We start from the raw sequence: 19,554 nt of genomic DNA on the forward strand, positions 1-19,554 counted from the left end.
TACCAAGCATTTACGCAGGCATCTGTAGTACCTTTCAAAGTACAGTACTTTTATCAATACTACGTTAGCAGCACCAAGAATTCCACTAACATTTAACAAAATTTCAAATCATAGCCATACAAATCATCAATCATCAATCATCAAGCATCAAGCATCACACGAAAATCATCCTACCAACAAAAAAAACGGCGTCTTAACGATTGTTCGTCTCAAGTCAGACTACTACTTCCACTACCACTCAATTCTGTACAATAATACATCTTGCTCTAATCGCATTCAACCCGATGCCCATCACCCATCATGTAATGTGATGTCTCACGTTATGTTATGTTTCTCTTCCTCTCACTTTACATTACAAATCTGCACCTTTTCCTTCACATCCTCCAACCTCAGCCCTCAAGCTAAAAAAAATCTATTCTCCCTTCAATTTGTCTTGAGTAACGGAGAAAGCAGTCTCCAACAACTTCGCTTCTTCCTTGGTATGGCTAGCCTTAAGACCAGTAGCCACACTGGCACTTGGATCTCTACCTGCGTACATGACGTGCTTTCTATCATGGTATTGAGTGTTGTTCAACAAAGTTTCAATTCTAGGTTGAGTGAAACTCCATGCACCGGCATTGAGAGGTTCTTCTTGACACCAAACAATGGTCTTGGCATTGGGGTACATGTCAAGGTTCTCTTTGAGTTGTTGCCATGGGAAAGGGTTGAGTTGTTCGATACGAGTAAAGGCAGTGTCCTTGATGTTGTTGTCGGCGCGGTATTTGCTCAAGGCGGCATAAACTTGTCCTGTGCAAAGGATAACACGCTCGATGTTCTCAGGCTCGTTGATAGATTTGCCATGTTCAGCATCAGGGATAATCCAGCGGAATTGCGAGTCACCAGTGAATTCCTCAATTGGTGAACGGGCAATAGGATGACGGAGGAGAGATTTGGAGAAGAAAATGATAAGAGCTAGAGATTGTTAGTAAAGAATTTCTTTTGAGGAAATGGTACGACTTACGCTTTCGGAATTGTCTGTTCATTTGTCTTCTCAAGATGTGGAACAAGTTAGATGGTGATGTCATGTAAGCAATCTGCATATTGCAATCTTGGTGTTGACGCTCGAGCTTCTCCGGCGAAGGGAAGATACGAGGGTCTTCGTTACAGAGTTGAAGATATCTCTCCATACGGCCAGAAGAATGCTCAGGTCCTTGTCCATCATAACCGTGAGGTAATGACATGACAAGACCGGATCTTTGCATCCACTTGACCTCACCAGAAGCGACGAATTGATCGATGATACATTGAGCGTTGTTAGCGAAATCACCAAATTGAGCTTCCCACATGACGAGAGCATCTGGTGAAGAAAGAGAGTAACCGTATTCGAAACCAAGACAACCAAACTCACTCAATGAAGAGTTAGAAATGACGAACTTTCCTTGGTCTTTGCTGATATGTTGAAGAGGTGTGTAGGTTTTCTCGTTCTCTTGATCGTGGAAGACAGCGTGTCTTTGAGAGAAAGTACCACGCTCAACATCTTGACCAGAAACACGGACGTGGTGGCCTTCGCCGACGAGAGTTCCGAATGCAAGTGCTTCAGCAGTTGACCAGTCGATGTTTTGTCCTTCACTCACAGTCTTGATACGGTTAGTCAAGATACGCTTGAGGTTACGGTGGACGTTAAAGTCCTCTGGATATGAACCGATTGTGGTAGCAATGTGCTCCAAAGTGTGAGCTGGTACACCGGTAGGGTTGTGTGGAAGGACTTCGGTAGCAAGTTCCTTTGGCGATTTGAAACCATTCCAAGCGGAGGTGGTCCACTCCTTTGATGTTGGTTGATAATCCTTGCTCTTGGCGAAGCTCTCCTCCAACATTCCCCAAACCCACTTTCGGTGCTCATCAATGTCCTCCTTGGTAAAGCTACCATCCTTGAGAAGTTGATCAATGTAAATGTCAATTTGAGACTTGTGCTTTTGAATGCGCTTGTACATCAAAGGCTGTGTGAACGAAGGTTGATCGGTTTCGTTGTGACCATGCTTTCTGTAACAAACGAGATCAATGACAACATCGCGTTGGAACTCAGCACGCCAATCAGCAGCCAATTGACAAACGTAGTTGACAGCCTCAACATCATCAGCATTAACATGGAAGACAGGAGCATCAATTGACTTGGCGATGTCGGTACAGTAAGCTGTTGATCGAGCGAAACGTGGATCGGTGGTGAAACCAATTTGATTGTTGACAACTAAGTGGATTGTACCACCTGTAGAGTATGCAGGCAAAGAGTGGAAACCCAAACATTCGTATACAATACCTTGGGCAGCAAAGGCAGCATCACCATGGAGGAGAACACCCATAGCAGTCTTGTGGTCCTTTTCATCATTGTTGTAATGCTGGATAGCTCGAGTTTTACCGAGTACGACAGGGTCTTCAGCTTCGAGATGGGAGGGATTGGCGACCAAGGAAAGCTGTACACGTTTGCCAGAAGGAGTTGGGCGCTCAAAGTTCATTCCCAAATGGTACTTAACATCACCGGAACCTTCATCCTCAGCAGCAGCGGAACCACCGAATTCACTGAAGATTGACTCGTTTGGTTTCCTGACAACGTTACTGAGAACATTCAAGCGACCACGATGAGGCATTCCAATGACAATATCTTTGACGCCAAAATCGACACTTCTGTCGATCAAAGCTTTCATACCAGGAACCAAGGTCTCACAACCTTCCAAACCGAAACGCTTGTCGTTGGGGTATTTGGTAGCCAAGAAACTTTCGAAACTTGAACTCCAGATCAAACGATCCAAGATTCTGCGCTTCTCATCAATTGAGTATTTGAAAGGCTTGTCAACCTCAATTCGAGCTCGTAACCAATCACATTGTTCTCTGTCAGGAATGTGGATATATTCGACACCATACGAGCCACAGTAGATACGTTCGCATGCCGCAATAATTTCGCGCAGGGTCATCTTCTCACGACCGGCTTTCTTAAAATGTGGCAGAATACCAGGGCCAAGGGAGTATTCGGTGTCCAGATCCTTCTCCGAGAATTGGTAATGTTCGAGTTGGAGCTCCTTAGGTTTGCTGTAACCAAATTCCTCAGCCTCGCGTCTAATACCGAGAGGGTCGATATCTGCTTTGTGATGTCCGCGAGCTTGATATGCACGGCATAACAACTGAACCTTTAAGTGATTTGTGACTTCTGAACCCTCTCCGCCACCTAAGCCTGGCAAGAAACTTGGAACGCCTCCGGTAGGTGTGGGAACCAAAGTTGGGGGAGGGGTGAAAGCTTGCGACATTGGCATATCACCACTCTCCATATTCCTGAAGTAAACCTGCCAGGAGATATGCACGCTCGATGGATCCTCCTTCCATTGCATGTACATCTCATCAATGTAATTTGCGGTGTTTCCGGACAAAAAACTGTCATTTGAATCTGGGGCACTTGCAGAAGTCGACTCATGTCTCTTCTGGGAAATGATAGCTAGAGAACGTCGTTTCGACGAGAGGGCGGATTTCGATGTGGCATTCGAGATGGAGAGAGGTGATCTTGAGGTTGTGCACAGAGTTCTAGCAGAGCAGCCACCCCTCAAGAGCTGGCTGCTCGATTGCCTCAGTGTAGTTCGAAGCATTGCGCCTGCCAATGCGAATAGGAAAAGACCGAACCAAGAGGTATTCTATAGAATAGAGTAGGGAGGTTGAATTCAACCAAAGTTGAAAATGAGAGGCGGAGTAAGTCTTATTTTTAAGCAAAATACAAGAACTGCGTAACAGTTCGGATAGAAATGGCAGACGAGTCAAATGATCGCACCGAATCAGATTTTGGGTGGAACAGTTGCATTGATGTTTAGCCTCACAATTGAGGCAATTATCAAAAATAACATGCCGCAAAATTCGCCCGGACGAATCAGAAGGATGAAGCGGAATTTATTAATTCCGATTCTTTCCATTTTAACCAAGGTAAATGGAAAAATAAACAAAGCTAAACCTTTACAAGACTAGCGCAGGCTTACTTTGTACTATTGATGTGTCAGCATTTTTCAATGATTCCTGGCTGGATTAACAAAGGTCATCGATCATTGAAAGGCTGAATTCAAAGTACGGCAAAGGCACCTGAGGATAACAAGATCTTCCATACGACCACACACATACATTTACTACTTGCCTGGGCATCTTATCTAGCCAGGTGTATTCTATTCTGTTGCATGGAATAGTATAATATAAAACCACAAGGGGGACATAAGAAAATATAAGAGCAAGTCGGCAAAAGGAAGAAACATTAAAAAGGTCAAGAACTCTTTCAACAAATACCTTCAGGCTTCTTTCCATTTTCATCTTGTTTCTTCGATTTGCTCCCTTGTATTTCTGGTGAAGACAAAATTTACCCCTGTACTCTAATAAGAACATTTCCATATTCTTTTATTTGTATGCGATAACGTGCATACTCGGGTCTTGCATGAAAACATGGCGCCACCTCCTCAAGGGCTTGCCGTATACAAGAAGAAAGATGGGACGCTGAGTATATCTAAAGACGAAAAGTCAATTCAATGGTTACCTTTGAAGGCGGATGGAGGGGGAGCTACAGTGAATATTGCGGTAGCAGATATTACCAGTAGGTTTACTCGGCTTTTGAGGTTTCATTGGCTTGATATATTAACGCTTTTCAGATTTGCAGCAGACACCCGAAACCGCTGCAAAGGTAATGTTGAAAGTTTTTGAAAAGTCAGCAAATTCCCCGGAATCAGTGACCCATCTTTTCCATTTCAATTCCCCTGCCAATCCACGTGGGGAAGCGAATGCTATCAAAGATGCCTTGACAAATTTGATTAGTGCATTGAAAGCGGCGGATTCAAATGTGCCCAAGGTAAATGGTTCTGGGCCTGCTTCCGCGGCCATGGCAATGGCAAGTGCCGTAGCATCAAAGCCTGGTTCTGGGAATGCCAGGTTTTTTGATGATGCTCAGTTGAAGACGGATATCGAGTTGCAACAATCACTCATGAAGAAGGATCCAGCACTGCAGCGAACTTATATGGAGGCAAGACGGACCAAGCCAGACACGATATCAGATTCCCAATTCAATTCTCAGTTTTGGTCTGCACGAACAAATCTTTTGCGAGCTCATGCAGTTGAGTCTAGTCAAAAAAGGGGCCCTTACAATGTCTTGTCTGCCGTAAAACCACGTCAAGTCGATGGAGAGCTGAAGATGAATATCAGTGCGGAGCAAGTCCAACTAATTTTCAGTCAACATCCACTAGTCAAGAGAGTTTACGACGAGAATGTTCCTAAACTTAATGAGATGGATTTTTGGTCAAGATTTTTCCTCAGTCGCCTATTCAAAAAACTCAAGGGGGAGCGCATTAGTGAACAAGATAGTCTTGACCCTACCTTTGATAGGTATCTGAATGCCAATACTGATGATGGACTCGATCAAAGACTTCTTTCTACTCACATTCCTCACATCATCGATCTTGAGGGCAATGAAGAGAACCAAGGGGGTATCAGAGCAGGCAATCGAAAGGACTTTACAATGCGACCTGAAGCATCGGGAAAAGTACCAATTGTTCGAACTCTCAATAGCTTGAGCGAGAAAATCATGGCTCATGTTACCCCATCTGATGTAGACCCCTCAGACCCTATCGGCATGGATGAAGAAACATTCAATTCTTTAGCATTAAGAGATCTTCAGGGCGATGCAGAAGAGAACAGAATCATGCTCAACATCAAAGAACAGAGCCAATTCCTTTCAAGCGAAAAGTCTGCCATATCTGAAGAAGCCGCTCTCTATGCGAAGCAAATACCTTCCGATGTTTTGCTTGGTCTGCAATCTGATCTCGACCCCACATTAATAGGCGTTGATTCCGCTGGCGGTTTAGACCTGCGGACAGCTATTGGGGTAAATGAAGAGAGTGACAGCGAGGAAGAGGAAGAACATAAGATTCCTCATGTCGGAAGCAAAAGCAGTCTGATGGATGCCCAAAAACAAATTTTCGAAGGGATCGCGTCACGACGGACAGAAATGGATGGTTCTAGTACTACATCTGCGTTAGCGGGTTTATCGCAAAAGCTTTTTGATAGATTGACACTGACACATGCCACTACTGTCGAATTCCTTCACCATTTCTGGCTTATATTTCTTTCAGGAGATCCGGATCGGGCAGGTGAGCTTGCAAAGATGGTTGAGACACTTGATAGAGCCATGGATCGGATTAATGCTGTCGCGGCTGATGCCGAATATGAGAGAGATGAGATCATCGAGAGACAGAAAGCACATCTAAGAGATGTTTGGGAGAAGACGGGGAAGAAAATAAAGTGGAATCCTGATTCCGTTGGTGGAGGTTCAAAAGTAGTCGGAGAAATGATGCAACCTACCATCAAAACTTTGGAGAAGGCATCGAGGGAGTATCGAAAGGCGTTGGCGGCTGAAGGTGTTGAGGGAACTTGAAAACTTATCCTTTTATCTAGATAGTCTTAACATAGCGACGGCGTTTAATTGGGAAGGAATGACACTGGCATGTGAAGGTTGATAGTTCCTTCCACGATGAGGTAAACCGCTTCGTAAAGTTTAATTTTCTACAAATAAATATTTACTAGGTTTTTGTTTTATTTTCCCTTTGTCATGACATTACTCTCCATGTATATGAGACTTTTCTGATTTTGTCTTATTCATTCGCTACTTGCATTGCTTCTACCTTCATGCTTTTGGATATCATTCCTTACGTCATGGATATTATAACAGTTGTACACCCAAATCCTTCATCGCCAACTGGTAGTAGAAATCCTCTACTGCCCAGAACAACATCACCTCAGCAGACGCCGGCACATAACATTCGTCGTAAGGGATCTTTCATCAGGGCAATCCCAGACTCTTCGGAAGAATCTCCGCCAAGCACTGACAATTCCATATTTGAAGCATTTTTGTTTTCCAATAGCAATAGTGAAGACAGTGTACATAAATCTGATACATTACTACGCTCCAAACAAGCGACCTGCGAGGTTTTTCCATCTAATGACGAAAACATGAAACAAACATCAATCTCTACTCAACCCGAATCTACAACGACGGAGTTTCTCTATGGCCATGGTACGGTCCTAGATACCATAACGGAACAAAAGAGTTATGGTACTATGCGTAGTGTCACTCGTACCAAATCAGCAGATGATATATCCACCATTCGTAGCGTCGCCCGTACGAAATCCGCAGATGGCATCTCTACTTCTCCACTTCTTGGTCATCGTGACAGTTTTACTATAGCCAAAAATCGTCCTCGACACAAGCAATCTTTCAGTCTTGACGACATATGGTGCATTAAGGATTCCTATCACGACGCATGTGCCATGATTGACCAAGCTGCCCGACGCAGATTATCCATCCACGAAGTCTATGCCAAGCCCAAAGAGCCTCTTCTTGCACCCCCAGAACGCCCTGATACACCACCAGGATGTCCCTCTTGGACTGAAGCACAAAGACCTGGTCCACGCCAGCATTTAATACCTCATCATACTCGTCTTCAAAGGCTTCTAAGAATGCCGTCATCGGGGCTCACACTTTCACCAACACCTGCGAGATCTTTCTTCACCGGGAGGGTCGTGTCGGCTCCAGGACTCACAAGACTTCCTCCTCGTTTCAGAGCCCCAAGAAGTGTATACTCAGCCATCGATACCCATCCATTCAGCAATGCACCAGTCCATAAAATTGATCCCGAACCACCAATCGAAGCACCCCGTCCTATTGTAGCCCCAATCTTGAGCCATCATCCTCGAACCTCTTCACTTCCCTCGGCCACTCCACTAACATTAACAAATTCCAACGCTAAAGGCAAGGGAAAATCCAAATCCAAATTCGCTCGTTTCACTCCCTCGGCCACTGCCCGCGACTCCGAAATACTTAACTTACAACACGCAATTGAAGCAACTAGCTCGACAGCTCTTCACCCATTAGTCGATCATTCCAACTTTCATTCTGTGCCGATAAAGATACCAAAATGTCCGCATAGAAAGGGAAGAAAATATGCTATGAATGAAGTGAATCAGAGATTCAATTCACCAGTTGATGCTTATCAAGTTCCAAGAAGCAACCAGTACTTACCCCTTCCGTCTGTGGCACCTCTTCCTAAACTACAGATGCCTAGCATAAGGGGCTTACGATCGATGGGCGATTCGGCTATTTCGCTTCACGCTTCTACGTATTCTGGAGAGAGACATCCTACTTCGATTGATATCAATCATGGCACTAACAGAGATAACGATGAAATTCGCAGAGTATCCCTCTCTCCCTCTCTCATCAGCGACATCAATGCTGAATTCCCAAATACAAGTCGAGACGACGTCGATCTTGGCATCATTGATCTGGAACATGAGAATCGTACAAGTGTTTATACAAGGTCTCCAGGTACACCGTTAGCATCTCGATCAGCATCCGCAAATACGAGTGCGAACACGAGCGGGTATTTCATGACTGGCGCATTGCATATCCCGCATGTAGAGAGGGGTGAACAACAAGCGCTCAATGTGCCGATTTTGACGGGAGCGAGAATGATGAATGTATGGAGTCCGAGTTTGAGAATGGGTGGCGATGGATATGGAACGGGGATTTCGGAGGGGGATTTGGCTAGTGTTGCCAGAGCTGAAGACAAAAAAGATATTGATGAAAGTCTTTGTTGGAAATGTAAAGTTATAGGCGCGAAGAGAAAAGTGGAAGATTGGATAGATAGAGGGGGTGATTGGGTTTGTTTTGTTTGTTGTGGGGGGTGGGAGGAGGAGAGGGGAGAAGTGGCAGACCAGAGAGAGGCGGAGAGGAGGAGGAGAATTGTTTTGGGGGGAGTACCGGGTGTGGGTATTTAGGCGATGAGATGGGATGATAGAATTGTGCGAATTGTGAGTAAATGGATCAATTGGTATAAAGGAAGTAGTCGGTAGATGTGGAGATGAAAAGACGTGGATAAAGAGGTTGTGCGTCAGAAGATTGAAGGGGGGAAGAAATTGGAAGGTATTGTTTTCACGTTTTTTTCCTAGTTGGTACAATTACCAACTTCGACTGATTAATATTGATACTTATCAATAATAGCTTAAGCACTCAATCCTTCATCCGTTGGAAATACATTGAACTTTTTCAATTAGTTTAGTCTAATGAGTAGTACTAAAATATTCTCACTCATTCATACTCCATCAAAGCAAAGTGGTCCCTTCAAACCTTGGTATCAATCATAATATGCACGCGAACGTATCGACGCATTAACTTCCCAAATACGAAATCCCCTGTAAATAATCTTTCTTCACATTTCATGCACATTCTGTCTCGGAGCGTAGTACTCCTTCATAACATTAACACCTCCGTCCATTTCTCTCGGGGGAAGTTCATTCGACAACTCATTCGCAGCGGGTCCACGACCAAACGATGGGGGAGAGGTATAGATTTCTTTCGAATCGATTTCTTGCGTCATATCATGTGCACGCTTTTTTCGACGTCGTATTAAGAGAAATACAGCAGCGGCGATACCGACGATTATGACGGCGGCAGCAATGCCTACTCCAGCTGCAAGGGCAGTCGAGTTGTTGGGCTTAGGGCTGGTTAGAGGGGTTGGAGATGAGGATGATTGGGAGTTTGAGGAAGGAGAGGAGAAGGTGGCGGATTCTGATGTTTTTGTGGTCATTGCGGCTCCTGATTCTCTGGGAGTTGTCGTGTATGCGGTGTCTGTGGATGATGCTGTGGAGGAGGTTGTGGTGATAGATGAAGTTGTTGTTGCTGTTTGTGAAGAGCCTATCATGGAGGCAAATACGGCATCGTCGATGTTCCATCCATTGATGTGTTCTCCGTGTACAGAGAGCGTTGAGCTAACTGTCAAACTTGTGGGTTGGAAGATGCCGCCGGTAGCAGTTTGATATTGGAGGATCTCACCGGCGGTGAGGGTGGACATGCATTGGGTTGGGTAGTCACCGTATGAGTATGATGGGATTAAGACGGAAAGATTATAATCGCTATGACTGTTAGTTATTTTTTCCGACAAAAATGCTTTTGCAGGATGAGTAAGAATCTTGTGATCACATACGTAGGACAACAAAAGACTTGTGTAACACCCGCACTATGAACGGAAGTTGCAACGGTGCTATACGCTGCAGGACAATTGAAAGTCGGACCCAAAGATATTGTAACGCTCGATGGCTCTAGCCACCAACTGGCCATTTCATCTGCAAAACATCGCGGAGAACCAGTGTCAAGAACAGCTTGATATAAGGGATCCCATCCAAAAACTTTCCCGGCATCTTTCCCCGAACCAACATATACCAAACTTGAGCAAGCTGCTGTAGAAGGCCATGCTGTAGACAATGGCAACCAAGTCGTGATTGTTGCACTTGAAGTTTGGAGAATCTGATCTGGAAACTTAGTGGATACCATTTCAACAAGGAGTGCCGGAATTTCAGAGACTTCGATCAATTCATCAACGATTCATTTTGGGAGAGAAAAAAACAGGAAGAAAAAAGGATTGAGTTCCTAACAACAGCACAAAGAGACGAAGAGCAAAATAGGAAGATATGGCTAGAGGAATATGTACCGCCTGGATCAAAAATAAGCAGAAGGATGAAAATATAACACAACCAAAAACCTTAAACTTTAAGATTAGATTGGTATCTGCGCAGATCCATATAATACAGATCGTAGAGCTCCATTTGGATGATAACGACAGAGCTGAAGCAAAGATATTGCCGCCGAGGTTTAGTGCTTACACCGGTGTCATGGGTTGAATAATCCTTCGCGAATCTTGAGTGGGGTCCGGCAAATCTCTCGAGACTTCTGCGATTGATTTGACCGCTGATTCATTTGTAGAACTATATTGAATTAGCACCAGATCTTTCGATTAACTTGGTTACCAAATACAAAGATTCAATAGATAATCGTGAGTTTCTCTGTTTTCGATATAAGATAGAGGGTTCACAGGTAGGTATGTCGTAGTGGATGAGGGGATTTCGACCCACTTCTCCTGACTGTGTCACATGGCTGTATATAGTGGTAATTAGCCAGATGAAGATGTCGGGTTCCAAAAAAAGATACAAACTGCAGCTCGAACCTAGCAGGTCTCGAGAATTTGAAGTTGGACAATTCTGTTGCAGATTCTAGCCATAGACTAAACTATTCTTTGCTATGAGAAAGTTTTTGTTTTCATCATGGCAAGTAATTGAAATCACGATCCAAAAATCGTTAAAGTTAGATATTCATCTTTCGAAGTGCATGTATGCGTGTAAAAAATCCCACCTTCTCTGCTATATGCACCCTTTCAATTATGTTTAGCAGAAAATCTCATAAAATCATAAAATCAACAATCTAGATGAAGCGACCAGCCTTCTCCAACCAAGCAGCCTGGTAGTTGAAAGCGTTCTTGATAGTGTTGTTGTACTGTCCAGGGTATGTCTCACAATCAGTACATGGGTTAATGGTATGTTTGGCACCTTCGACGAAAGCTTTCGAGGTATCGTTGGAGCCGGAAGCAAGGAAGGCCTTCTCGGCATTTAAGTACTCGTAATGTCCAGTATTACCCATCAAAAGGAACGGGATCTAAACACCCTTGACAGTGTTGATAGGAACGATGTGGGAGGAGTTCCATTGGATACCGTCGATACCGTCTGCATTGATCTTGTAATCGTCATTGACTTTGATAGCGAAGGTTCGGAGGTAGCGGCCAATTGTGGTCTTGAAGGCTCCGTCGTAGAAGGAGGACACGATGTTAAAGCCGATAGCAACACGGACAGTACTAGCAATTTGAGTTTTGGCGGTGCCGTTGTTGAGGATGAGTGGCTAGAGGTATGTGGTGTGGGAGAGTAGACTATGCGAGGCATGTTAGTTGTGCATTGAGGCAAGGGTACAATTGAACTCACGAGTTATCTTGCGAGATGAGCTTGTTGTTTGTCCCCAAGTAGTTAGAGTCTGGGATAATAAATCCCTCATCATCGTCGAAGAGTGCATCAGAAGTGTTGTAATTGCTGATGGCATCGGCACGACCTTGGGCAAAGGTAAGGAGACGATTGTTACAGGAAACAGCAGCAGTGGACCAACAGAACAAGAAATTGGCAGTGTAGTTACTGCTTCCGCCACTTGCATTGTAGCCGTAAGTAGTGTTGTAGAGATGGAGAGTTGCGTCGATGTCACGGAGACCAGTGGATTCGTTCTTGATGGCAGCGTTGAGACTAATGAATCCCATTGTGGAAAGACCGTAGTTGGCATCATGCAAGATGACACCGTCGGCAGGTGGGAGACCAGCATGGTCGTCTGAGCAAATGCTGATCTTCTCAGGTCCTTTACAAGCAGACACTCCATTCTCAGCAGTATTTTGGCTGTTGGATATTAGGTTTTTTTCGCGTGGTCATCATTTGAGACATTTGTTGAAAAAACAAGAGAAATTTACTACTCAGATATCATGGCTTCACCACCACTGTGACCCCAGAGAACGACCTTCTCGATTTAGGTCTGGTTATGTAGCCATTGAACCATCTCACTGACGTTGGTAATCGTGGCTGGGAAGTCAAGATCATTCATGAGCCCAGTCTTGGAGGCAGCATTGTTACCACAAAGAACTGTATATCCACAAGCGGCCAGCTGGGTACAAGGGTAGAAGTGCCAGCTGCAAGAAATCTTTAGTTCATTGATTGTGGTGATAATAGATGAGAGAACTCACTAATCTTGTTCTGCGTGCATAACCATGAGAACGATGCTTGCTTTTGGCGCGCTAGTGTTCAAAGGTCTGTGGATAGCACCAACAAAACCGTCACCATTTTAGGCGGAAACAGCAATAGGCTGTGGCAGCAAGGTCAGATTGACAGGAGCACTAGCGTATGCTAGTGTATCCACTTGAGCATTGGCGACTGAAGCGCTGAGAGCAACTACTGCTGCTACAGCACTCTTCATTGTGACAGCGACAATGATGGATAGAGATCGGTGGAAAGTAAAGCCCGGATTTCCTTAGTTGATGGATCGACGAAGAGGTGAGATTGAGATGGCCAGTCGTCGCCTCTTGTACCTTTCCGAGCGCGTGGATGAATTCGTGAGATACCCTCACCTCAGTCTTCTTCGCTCAGCCTCTTTTCGAATATTAGTATGGACTATGTGGATAAAGGTGTACTCGTAAGCTGGCGATAATGTGTCGCACAACCTACCCATTTGCCTCTCCACCGCTTCTCACAATATCCATTGTACGGTTGGGATGTCTATCTTAAACCCCGCTACCAAGCTTTTCGGGTAAATATCATCAATCAATATGATCAACCAGACTCTGCAAGTACACTTGAGAGAAATTCCATGATTTCGATGATATGATTTCCTATCATTTTGTCAGTAAATCTTAAATTTATAAATTTGCGATACATTTCGTCGGTTTTATCAAATCATATAAAACTTCGATCAGTAGAATGATTCTTAGAATGATATCATTGATTTAAACTCTATTGATGGAACAAAGTTCGGCAGTTTTCTGGGCGTGTTTTGCAACATTTTAAACCTTTAACCTTGGTCAACTATCTTTGGCAGCATAAACCCATTTTCTAGAAGGGTCGTACTTTCTATCATGAACGATTGAAAAATATTCTCTAAGTGATCGATGGTTGCATTGACCAACGATCAAATTATAAAATTCTGCATGCGTAATCATTGAGAACGTTGCCACTGGAGGTAAGCATGAAAGTGTTAAAGTTCTTGTGTTTGTGGGAAAACTGACGTTAGGCCAGATCACGGCCCCGAAATGACTTAGATGCCGTTTAGTTTGACATCTCCGGTAGAACTAGTGTGGCTTAAAGGGGTAAAACTTTTATTGGATCCTTGGGCTTCAATCGTAACACGCATTTTCTCCCCAAACATTGAAGAAAAATGACACTGATTGCAACTGCTCAGCAGATTTGGAAGCTAGAAGTTGTTCGAAATATGCCTAAAATTGCTAAATTAGTAGTGATTATGCAATATTCTATGAGATTATAAACATTCCTCAAGGCGAGATCAGTTCGAAAGACAGCGTTAATTAATATGGAAATGCAAGTGACCTCACATTCTTCTCGCTGGCAACTCGTTCGATTACAAGTACCCCATCGATAGATTTCGTGTCACAGTGTTTCGTTTCATCTTTCTACGTAATACGAAACACGTGACAACCCCAATTCAAAGAAAATAAAAGCTCCACTCCAAATACCTGCCTACCTACTTACCTAGGTATAATGTTTCGTGAATCTGCATCTTGAGGTAAGTTTTGCGTTTGATATTTCTCCATTCGAGAGGTGCACTGATTGTGGATTAGATCGTTACTCCGACATAGCTGGTTCACTTCGTGGAGTGAGCAGTTACTCTGCACCAGCGAGCAGCTGTTCGAGCGTCTAAGCAATCGACTTGAAGGCCTTTCTTGTAACCCCAGGTAGATCGCGGCTGGATGAATTCCTTATACCGCCGAAGACAAAATCGCTACCAACACTTTGCAAATGAGGGATTCTCCTCGTTGAGACGTCATATACAGCACCAATTACAACCGAGGTATGACTCCTAAGACACTCACTGCAAATCTGAAAATAGCTAGAGTCAGAGGGTCTGTCCACTTTCCGTTCTAATGTATAGCAGATTAGGCGTTGCTGGAACAGTATGATATATACATTGGCTGTGCAAATTCCGATAGGGACACTAGCTTTGTAAGAATCTTGAGGGTTGGAGAAAACTTCAGTTTTTCAACCTTATGGACAATCTTAAAGTTGGGACCTATCTGTTAAATATGAGGCTGTTCAGCTGTTTGCACTCGACAAGGAAACATCCGCTCTCAGAAACCTGGTAGCATCCTTCGGTAAAGAAAGCAAGACTATGTGGCATGATGTGTTGGCACTGAGAAAGATTCAGCGATCAACATTTTGCAGTGTTCAAATAGCTAAGTTGGAGAGACATCATGAATGATGTGCAGTTCACGGTCTTAGTAGGAGTTTTAAGCAAGAAGATGTAAGAGGTAGACTGCCCGATCCAAGCATCAACACATCCAATAAAGCTTTCAGAGTCGATTCTTTACTAATACAGGGTATTTTTGAGATAGATTTTCAAGAAATTCTGAGGCGCAATTTCATTCTTGGTAGTCATCTCAGCTGAGAGATATACGTACGTTGAAAAGAGTGACACCTTAATTTATCCACTATAACTTCGCGACATTCCGATCATATAGCACGGATGTATACGATTAATGGAAGTGTTTCCTTGTGAGGTAGAATCCCATTACCTTTTACTCTCGAATTGGCATAGATAGAGCCTCTAGTCACTTTGAATCATTTACTAGCCAAAAGATTGACGTGAGACAATTCCAGCCTTCCAGTTTCAGCCCCAAAAGCTTCTACTACACTTCATAAAATATCAAGATATTGTGCGGATTATCGAGAACTGGCTGGCTGAATGGAATAAGGCGTGCATTAGCTTGCTTACTCTACAGTATGCACCGCAAGCTAAGAGCTACTAAGTCTTGTGCTACGTGCATATGTCATATATTTGACTAGGTAGTTTGGGATGAGTTTGCATCTGGTTCCTGGACGATTTCGCAGAGCCACATAGTGGTTCTACCATCCCCAAGGTAAGGGACTAGCTAGCTAATCGGAATTCGGTGACACAAACCTCGCCAAATTATCATCCGTCGGGTTCTTGTGCAGTGTATCATTGATCTGGTGTCAGGGGAACGATAATTATTCCTCCAATTCTCAGAATACTACTCCGTAATGAAATCGGCCGATAAATAATGCACCGATGCCTCAATGTTTCGTTACACTTCCTTACAACGTGGGGTACCCAGCAACAGGTCTTACTATAAATGACAATATCTTTCCATCAGCTCTTGACCTCTCACATAAACTCAATAAACTCTACCCACAGTTCTTGTTTTCAACGAAGCAATTCTCGTTTCAAGATAAAACGAACCGGTAAGTTCCTCATTACTTGCAAGTCGAGAGAAATAGAAATAACTGACTCACAAAATGCAGTATTAACACGAAATCAATCACACGATGCATTTTTTGAAGATTTCTAGTATCCTGACTCTTTCTTCGACTGTCTTCGCAAACCAATGCTACAACCATAAGGAAGGCGTGCAGAAAGTGCAATGCGTTCAAAAAGAAGAGCTATCACAATTCGCCTCCAACTACTGCAAAGAGAACTGGAGCAAGCTTGTGGGAGACTGGACCGAATACAATGATCGAAGTGGAAACACGGCGAATATTGGCAAGGTGGCCAATTTTCACTCAGAGGAAGCCTGTATCATTGCCTTTCTGCAAGTAGTGGAAAAATGTTACGATGGCTGGGGTGGTGGCCTGTCGATTGATGAGGGGGCTTTGTTGAATGTCAATTTTTGCAAGTGGCAGGCGGAGCCAAAGAGAGTTCGATATGATTCGTTGGATGCTAGACCCGAGGCAAAGAGAGTTGGATGGGATGAGTTAATTGACGTTCCTGAAGCAAAGAGACTTAGACCTGAAGCACCAAGGGTCAGATATGAAGGACTCCGAGAAGCAAAGAGGGTCGCGTGGGATGGATTGAAAGAAGCGTCTGGAGCTAGAGGATCCAAACGGACCAAACCTACGGCTCCACGAGTTCGATATGAAGGACCCCGAGAAGCGAAAAGAGTAGCCTGGAACGGAATCCCAGGTGACCATGAGCACACTGCCAAAAGAGTTGGATTTCAAGGATTGAGACTGCAATCTCAAGATTTGTGAAATGAAATAGGGAGAGTGAAGGCAATCTTTCTCCTCATTATTGTTCTTCCCTCGTGTTTCTCGATGTAGCTCTGCAGTTATCTATGGATTTTGCAATGAAGATTCGGTGGCATATCTGTACACTGTGTTATGCTTTGGTGGATTCTATTTGTCTAGAATATGCTAGTCAAAGGCGGGATTTCTTTTCATAATGAGGGTCCAGTTGTGTTTCTACTTGTGCATCAGGATTCTTGATTCAATGTTATTCCCGTCATTTGAAGATTAGCTTTGTAAAAAGTGAATGCATTCGTTTACGTCCTCCATTTACCTTCTTGTTGGGCGCACTTACTCATCACTCCTGCTCTGATTTATGAGTAGAGAGTCAAAGAATCCAGGATATAATCCCGGCTATCTTGTGTATGATAAAGGGATTTTGAACTACTATGATTCTTACTGGCTTTGAACAGGCTCTCCTGCATAAGATTCCTATAGATTTGACCTCCTTACTAGATAAAAGAGATCCTAAAATAGAATTGTATTGAAGAGAATTGCAATACCTCTTTCGAAGATTATTGATTCAAGTCAAAGTGGGTATAGTATGGAAGGGACATCACGAGGACGGAAATTTTCCTACATTCATTGTATGCAACTCTTCGGGCGAGAACCAGCTTTCCGATATACGGAACTCATGTGGTGATCATCGAAATGGAAAATAGTTTCACCAAAGCAAGAGTTCCTAATGAGGAACGTGAGAGAGCATTGAAACCCGTCACCTCTCTCCTCATATCCTCCCAGTACCAGCTGAAAGATAATTTCATGCAGTTCTACTAAATAGAGACCTCAATATTTGTTTCACAAGTCATGATTTTCACGCAAAGTAACATCACGTACGACACTCCGCATATCACAGCATCACGATTCCCGATGCGAAGTATTAGCCGACATGACACCGACACGATGTAAGGGACAACTCTCCAAAAGGCGGTAAGATAGAGCAGAGGATAAATTATTGATTTAGTAATATGTTTCACAGTCCATCCGAGAATTGAAGTCATACAAGACACGGAGAAATGCCCCGCAAGGATATGCAAACGAATTTTTAATGCGGGGCAAGGGGCGGCTGAAGAGAATAGCCGGAGAATCAATTCTTGATCTCTCGTGTGTGATGTATGTCTCGCTTTTTGGGTCGAGGCTGGCGGAGGGGTAATTTTCTGAGTAGGCTCAATTCATTGATCAGTGCATCAAGCTATCGATTATATCACCAAGTGGAAATGATCGGCTTCGTTGTTGAGTTTCATTATGAGCGCAATATTTTGGTAAGCTTATAGAGTATGGGGTAAGCTAGAAATTGTACTTATACTCTGCAAATCAATTTCAAATTTGGTCAGATATCATATGTGATATCGTCGAAGGCTAACATGAATGGCGTAGCTGATGGGACACCAGGACAGGTGCTGGCACTCCAAGAACTATCATGTAAGTAGCTAAACCATGTTTTGTAGGGCAATCAGACTAATTGTGTGTATCTAGGTAGATATGCAGAGAATATTGCCAGGCTACGAATGGAAATAATCGCCCGTTGTACAAATCCGAAGAGGTCGCTCAAATTATCTGCAAGCAGCATAAAAAGAGGTTATTACTTTGAACATCGTGTCTTACCCGCGACCCGTCTCGGAGACAGAATACGCCAAAGTATGATTGCCAGCAGATAAAAACAATATGGCGAGTTTCGTCTCCTAAAGCTTCATTTCGTCAAAGAACTGTGCATATAAATAGTCCTTCCTAGACCATCATATCAAAACAATTATCCATCAACCAGCTTTCACATCTTCAAATTCCAACAACTGCTTACGCAACAGTTACAGTTTCCCAACCTCGAGCAGAAACACCCTCCCAACAGTTTTCACCATGAAGTTTATCTATCTTGGGCTCCTCATCGCTGCCACCACCGCGTATGCCTGCGGAGACAATGCCTACAGGTGCAAGAATCCCAACAAATCAATAGCTGAGGAGTGGAAAGCCACCCACGAAATTTGTAACAATCTCAAGGAGGACGATTGTTATTGTTCTCACTGGGCAGAATACTACTGTGATCCCTATGGCGGGAACATTCAGAAATTCAAGGATCAATGCGAGGCTAAAGGCAGCGACTGGTATTGGAATGAATGTTAGGCAATGTAGGAAGCTTTTTCATCTTCGTAGATTTTTCCTTAGCTAATTTTGGATCAGTTCTCATGAAATCGTCTTATCAGGCCTGAATGCAGTTGGAGCTTGTTTTCATTTGAGCTCCAAGGTATAGGTGTTGATAAAGGGACGGGAAGGAAGGATGTTATGAGGAGTGACAAACGGATTTTTCGTTGACTTGGGACTCCATATTTGTCATGTATTGTGTGTCTCAGCGCGATCTAAATCTTGTTGCATATCGAAAGTTTGGTCATATTTGTTTTAGAGGCTTGAGGAGCTTTGAATTTCACTCTTTTGGCTCTCCGGCAAACCCAGAACGCGTATTTTGGCTCTGGGCACTTTTCTAGCTGAAACCTCGATCAATAACACTTATTTACTGCACACTAAATCAACACGCGAAGACTCAAGTTTTCCAGATACGAATGGGAAAATCGCGAAGTGAATTTCCTAAGTGAATATATTGGGGTGCATAAATATGTGTGTTAATCATGCAAGAAATCCTCCTACTACTTTTTTCACAAGAGGAGATTCAATTCATGGATATAGCACTTGAGTGTGATGACTTACCCAAGTATCAAAATATTATCTAGGTCCTAGTATCTCAACCTCCAGATTAGTCTAACCTAAGTTTTTCAACTCTCTCAAAAGAAGACATGAAGACCCTCATATAAAACAAAAGCCCAGTACTACCAAAGGAAAATTCAGAACAATTCTAAAATT

General features: G+C 43.5%; 7 protein-coding genes across 7 annotated transcripts, besides 2 other annotated features; 4 read left to right on the forward strand and 3 right to left on the reverse strand.

Annotated features, from left to right (window-relative positions):
* Nucleotides 1–412: 412 nt before the first annotated feature.
* On the reverse strand, nt 413–3,608 carry EAE98_000855 (uncharacterized protein; the record flags this gene model as incomplete). The annotated part of the gene is made up of 2 exons (XM_038948473.1): nt 413–951; nt 1,001–3,608. The coding sequence occupies 2 exons, from the start codon at nt 3,606–3,608 to the stop codon at nt 413–415; spliced, it is 3,147 nt and encodes a 1,048-aa protein (XP_038814739.1).
* Nucleotides 3,609–4,077: 469 nt separating this feature from the next.
* Nucleotides 4,078–6,418, forward strand: EAE98_000856 (uncharacterized protein; the record flags this gene model as incomplete). Its single annotated transcript, XM_038948474.1, has 2 exons — nt 4,078–4,588; nt 4,644–6,418. Exons 1-2 carry the CDS (start codon nt 4,441–4,443, stop codon nt 6,416–6,418), a joined length of 1,923 nt encoding a protein of 640 aa, XP_038814740.1. The 5' UTR covers nt 4,078–4,440.
* A 278-nt stretch (nt 6,419–6,696) lies between these two features.
* On the forward strand, nt 6,697–8,817 carry EAE98_000857 (uncharacterized protein; the record flags this gene model as incomplete). The annotated part of the gene is made up of 1 exon (XM_038948475.1): nt 6,697–8,817. The coding sequence occupies one exon, from the start codon at nt 6,697–6,699 to the stop codon at nt 8,815–8,817; it is 2,121 nt and encodes a 706-aa protein (XP_038814741.1).
* A 431-nt stretch (nt 8,818–9,248) lies between these two features.
* EAE98_000858 (uncharacterized protein) lies at nt 9,249–10,369 on the reverse strand (the record flags this gene model as incomplete). The annotated part of the gene is made up of 2 exons (XM_038948476.1): nt 9,249–9,951; nt 10,023–10,369. 2 exons carry the CDS (start codon nt 10,367–10,369, stop codon nt 9,249–9,251), a joined length of 1,050 nt encoding a protein of 349 aa, XP_038814742.1.
* Nucleotides 10,370–11,293: 924 nt separating this feature from the next.
* Nucleotides 11,294–12,667, reverse strand: EAE98_000859 (uncharacterized protein; the record flags this gene model as incomplete). The annotated part of the gene is made up of 6 exons (XM_038948477.1): nt 11,294–11,485; nt 11,540–11,720; nt 11,845–12,300; nt 12,372–12,418; nt 12,467–12,587; nt 12,642–12,667. 6 exons carry the CDS (start codon nt 12,665–12,667, stop codon nt 11,294–11,296), a joined length of 1,023 nt encoding a protein of 340 aa, XP_038814743.1.
* Nucleotides 12,668–12,739: 72 nt separating this feature from the next.
* Nucleotides 12,740–12,760: a sequence feature (Short protein (EAE98_000860, KAF7938522.1) was converted to a misc_feature.).
* Nucleotides 12,761–12,814: 54 nt separating this feature from the next.
* Nucleotides 12,815–12,871: a sequence feature (Short protein (EAE98_000860, KAF7938522.1) was converted to a misc_feature.).
* A 3,098-nt stretch (nt 12,872–15,969) lies between these two features.
* On the forward strand, nt 15,970–16,671 carry EAE98_000861 (uncharacterized protein; the record flags this gene model as incomplete). The annotated part of the gene is made up of 1 exon (XM_038948478.1): nt 15,970–16,671. One exon carries the CDS (start codon nt 15,970–15,972, stop codon nt 16,669–16,671), a length of 702 nt encoding a protein of 233 aa, XP_038814744.1.
* Nucleotides 16,672–18,558: 1,887 nt separating this feature from the next.
* EAE98_000862 (uncharacterized protein) lies at nt 18,559–19,216 on the forward strand (the record flags this gene model as incomplete). Its single annotated transcript, XM_038948479.1, has 2 exons — nt 18,559–18,827; nt 18,880–19,216. One exon carries the CDS (start codon nt 18,559–18,561, stop codon nt 18,820–18,822), a length of 264 nt encoding a protein of 87 aa, XP_038814745.1. The 3' UTR covers nt 18,823–18,827; nt 18,880–19,216.
* Nucleotides 19,217–19,554: the final 338 nt, after the last annotated feature.

This window comes from Botrytis deweyae, assembly GCF_014898535.1.
Source record: "Botrytis deweyae strain B1 chromosome Unknown BDEW_002, whole genome shotgun sequence".
Lineage (NCBI taxonomy): Eukaryota > Fungi > Ascomycota > Leotiomycetes > Helotiales > Sclerotiniaceae > Botrytis > Botrytis deweyae.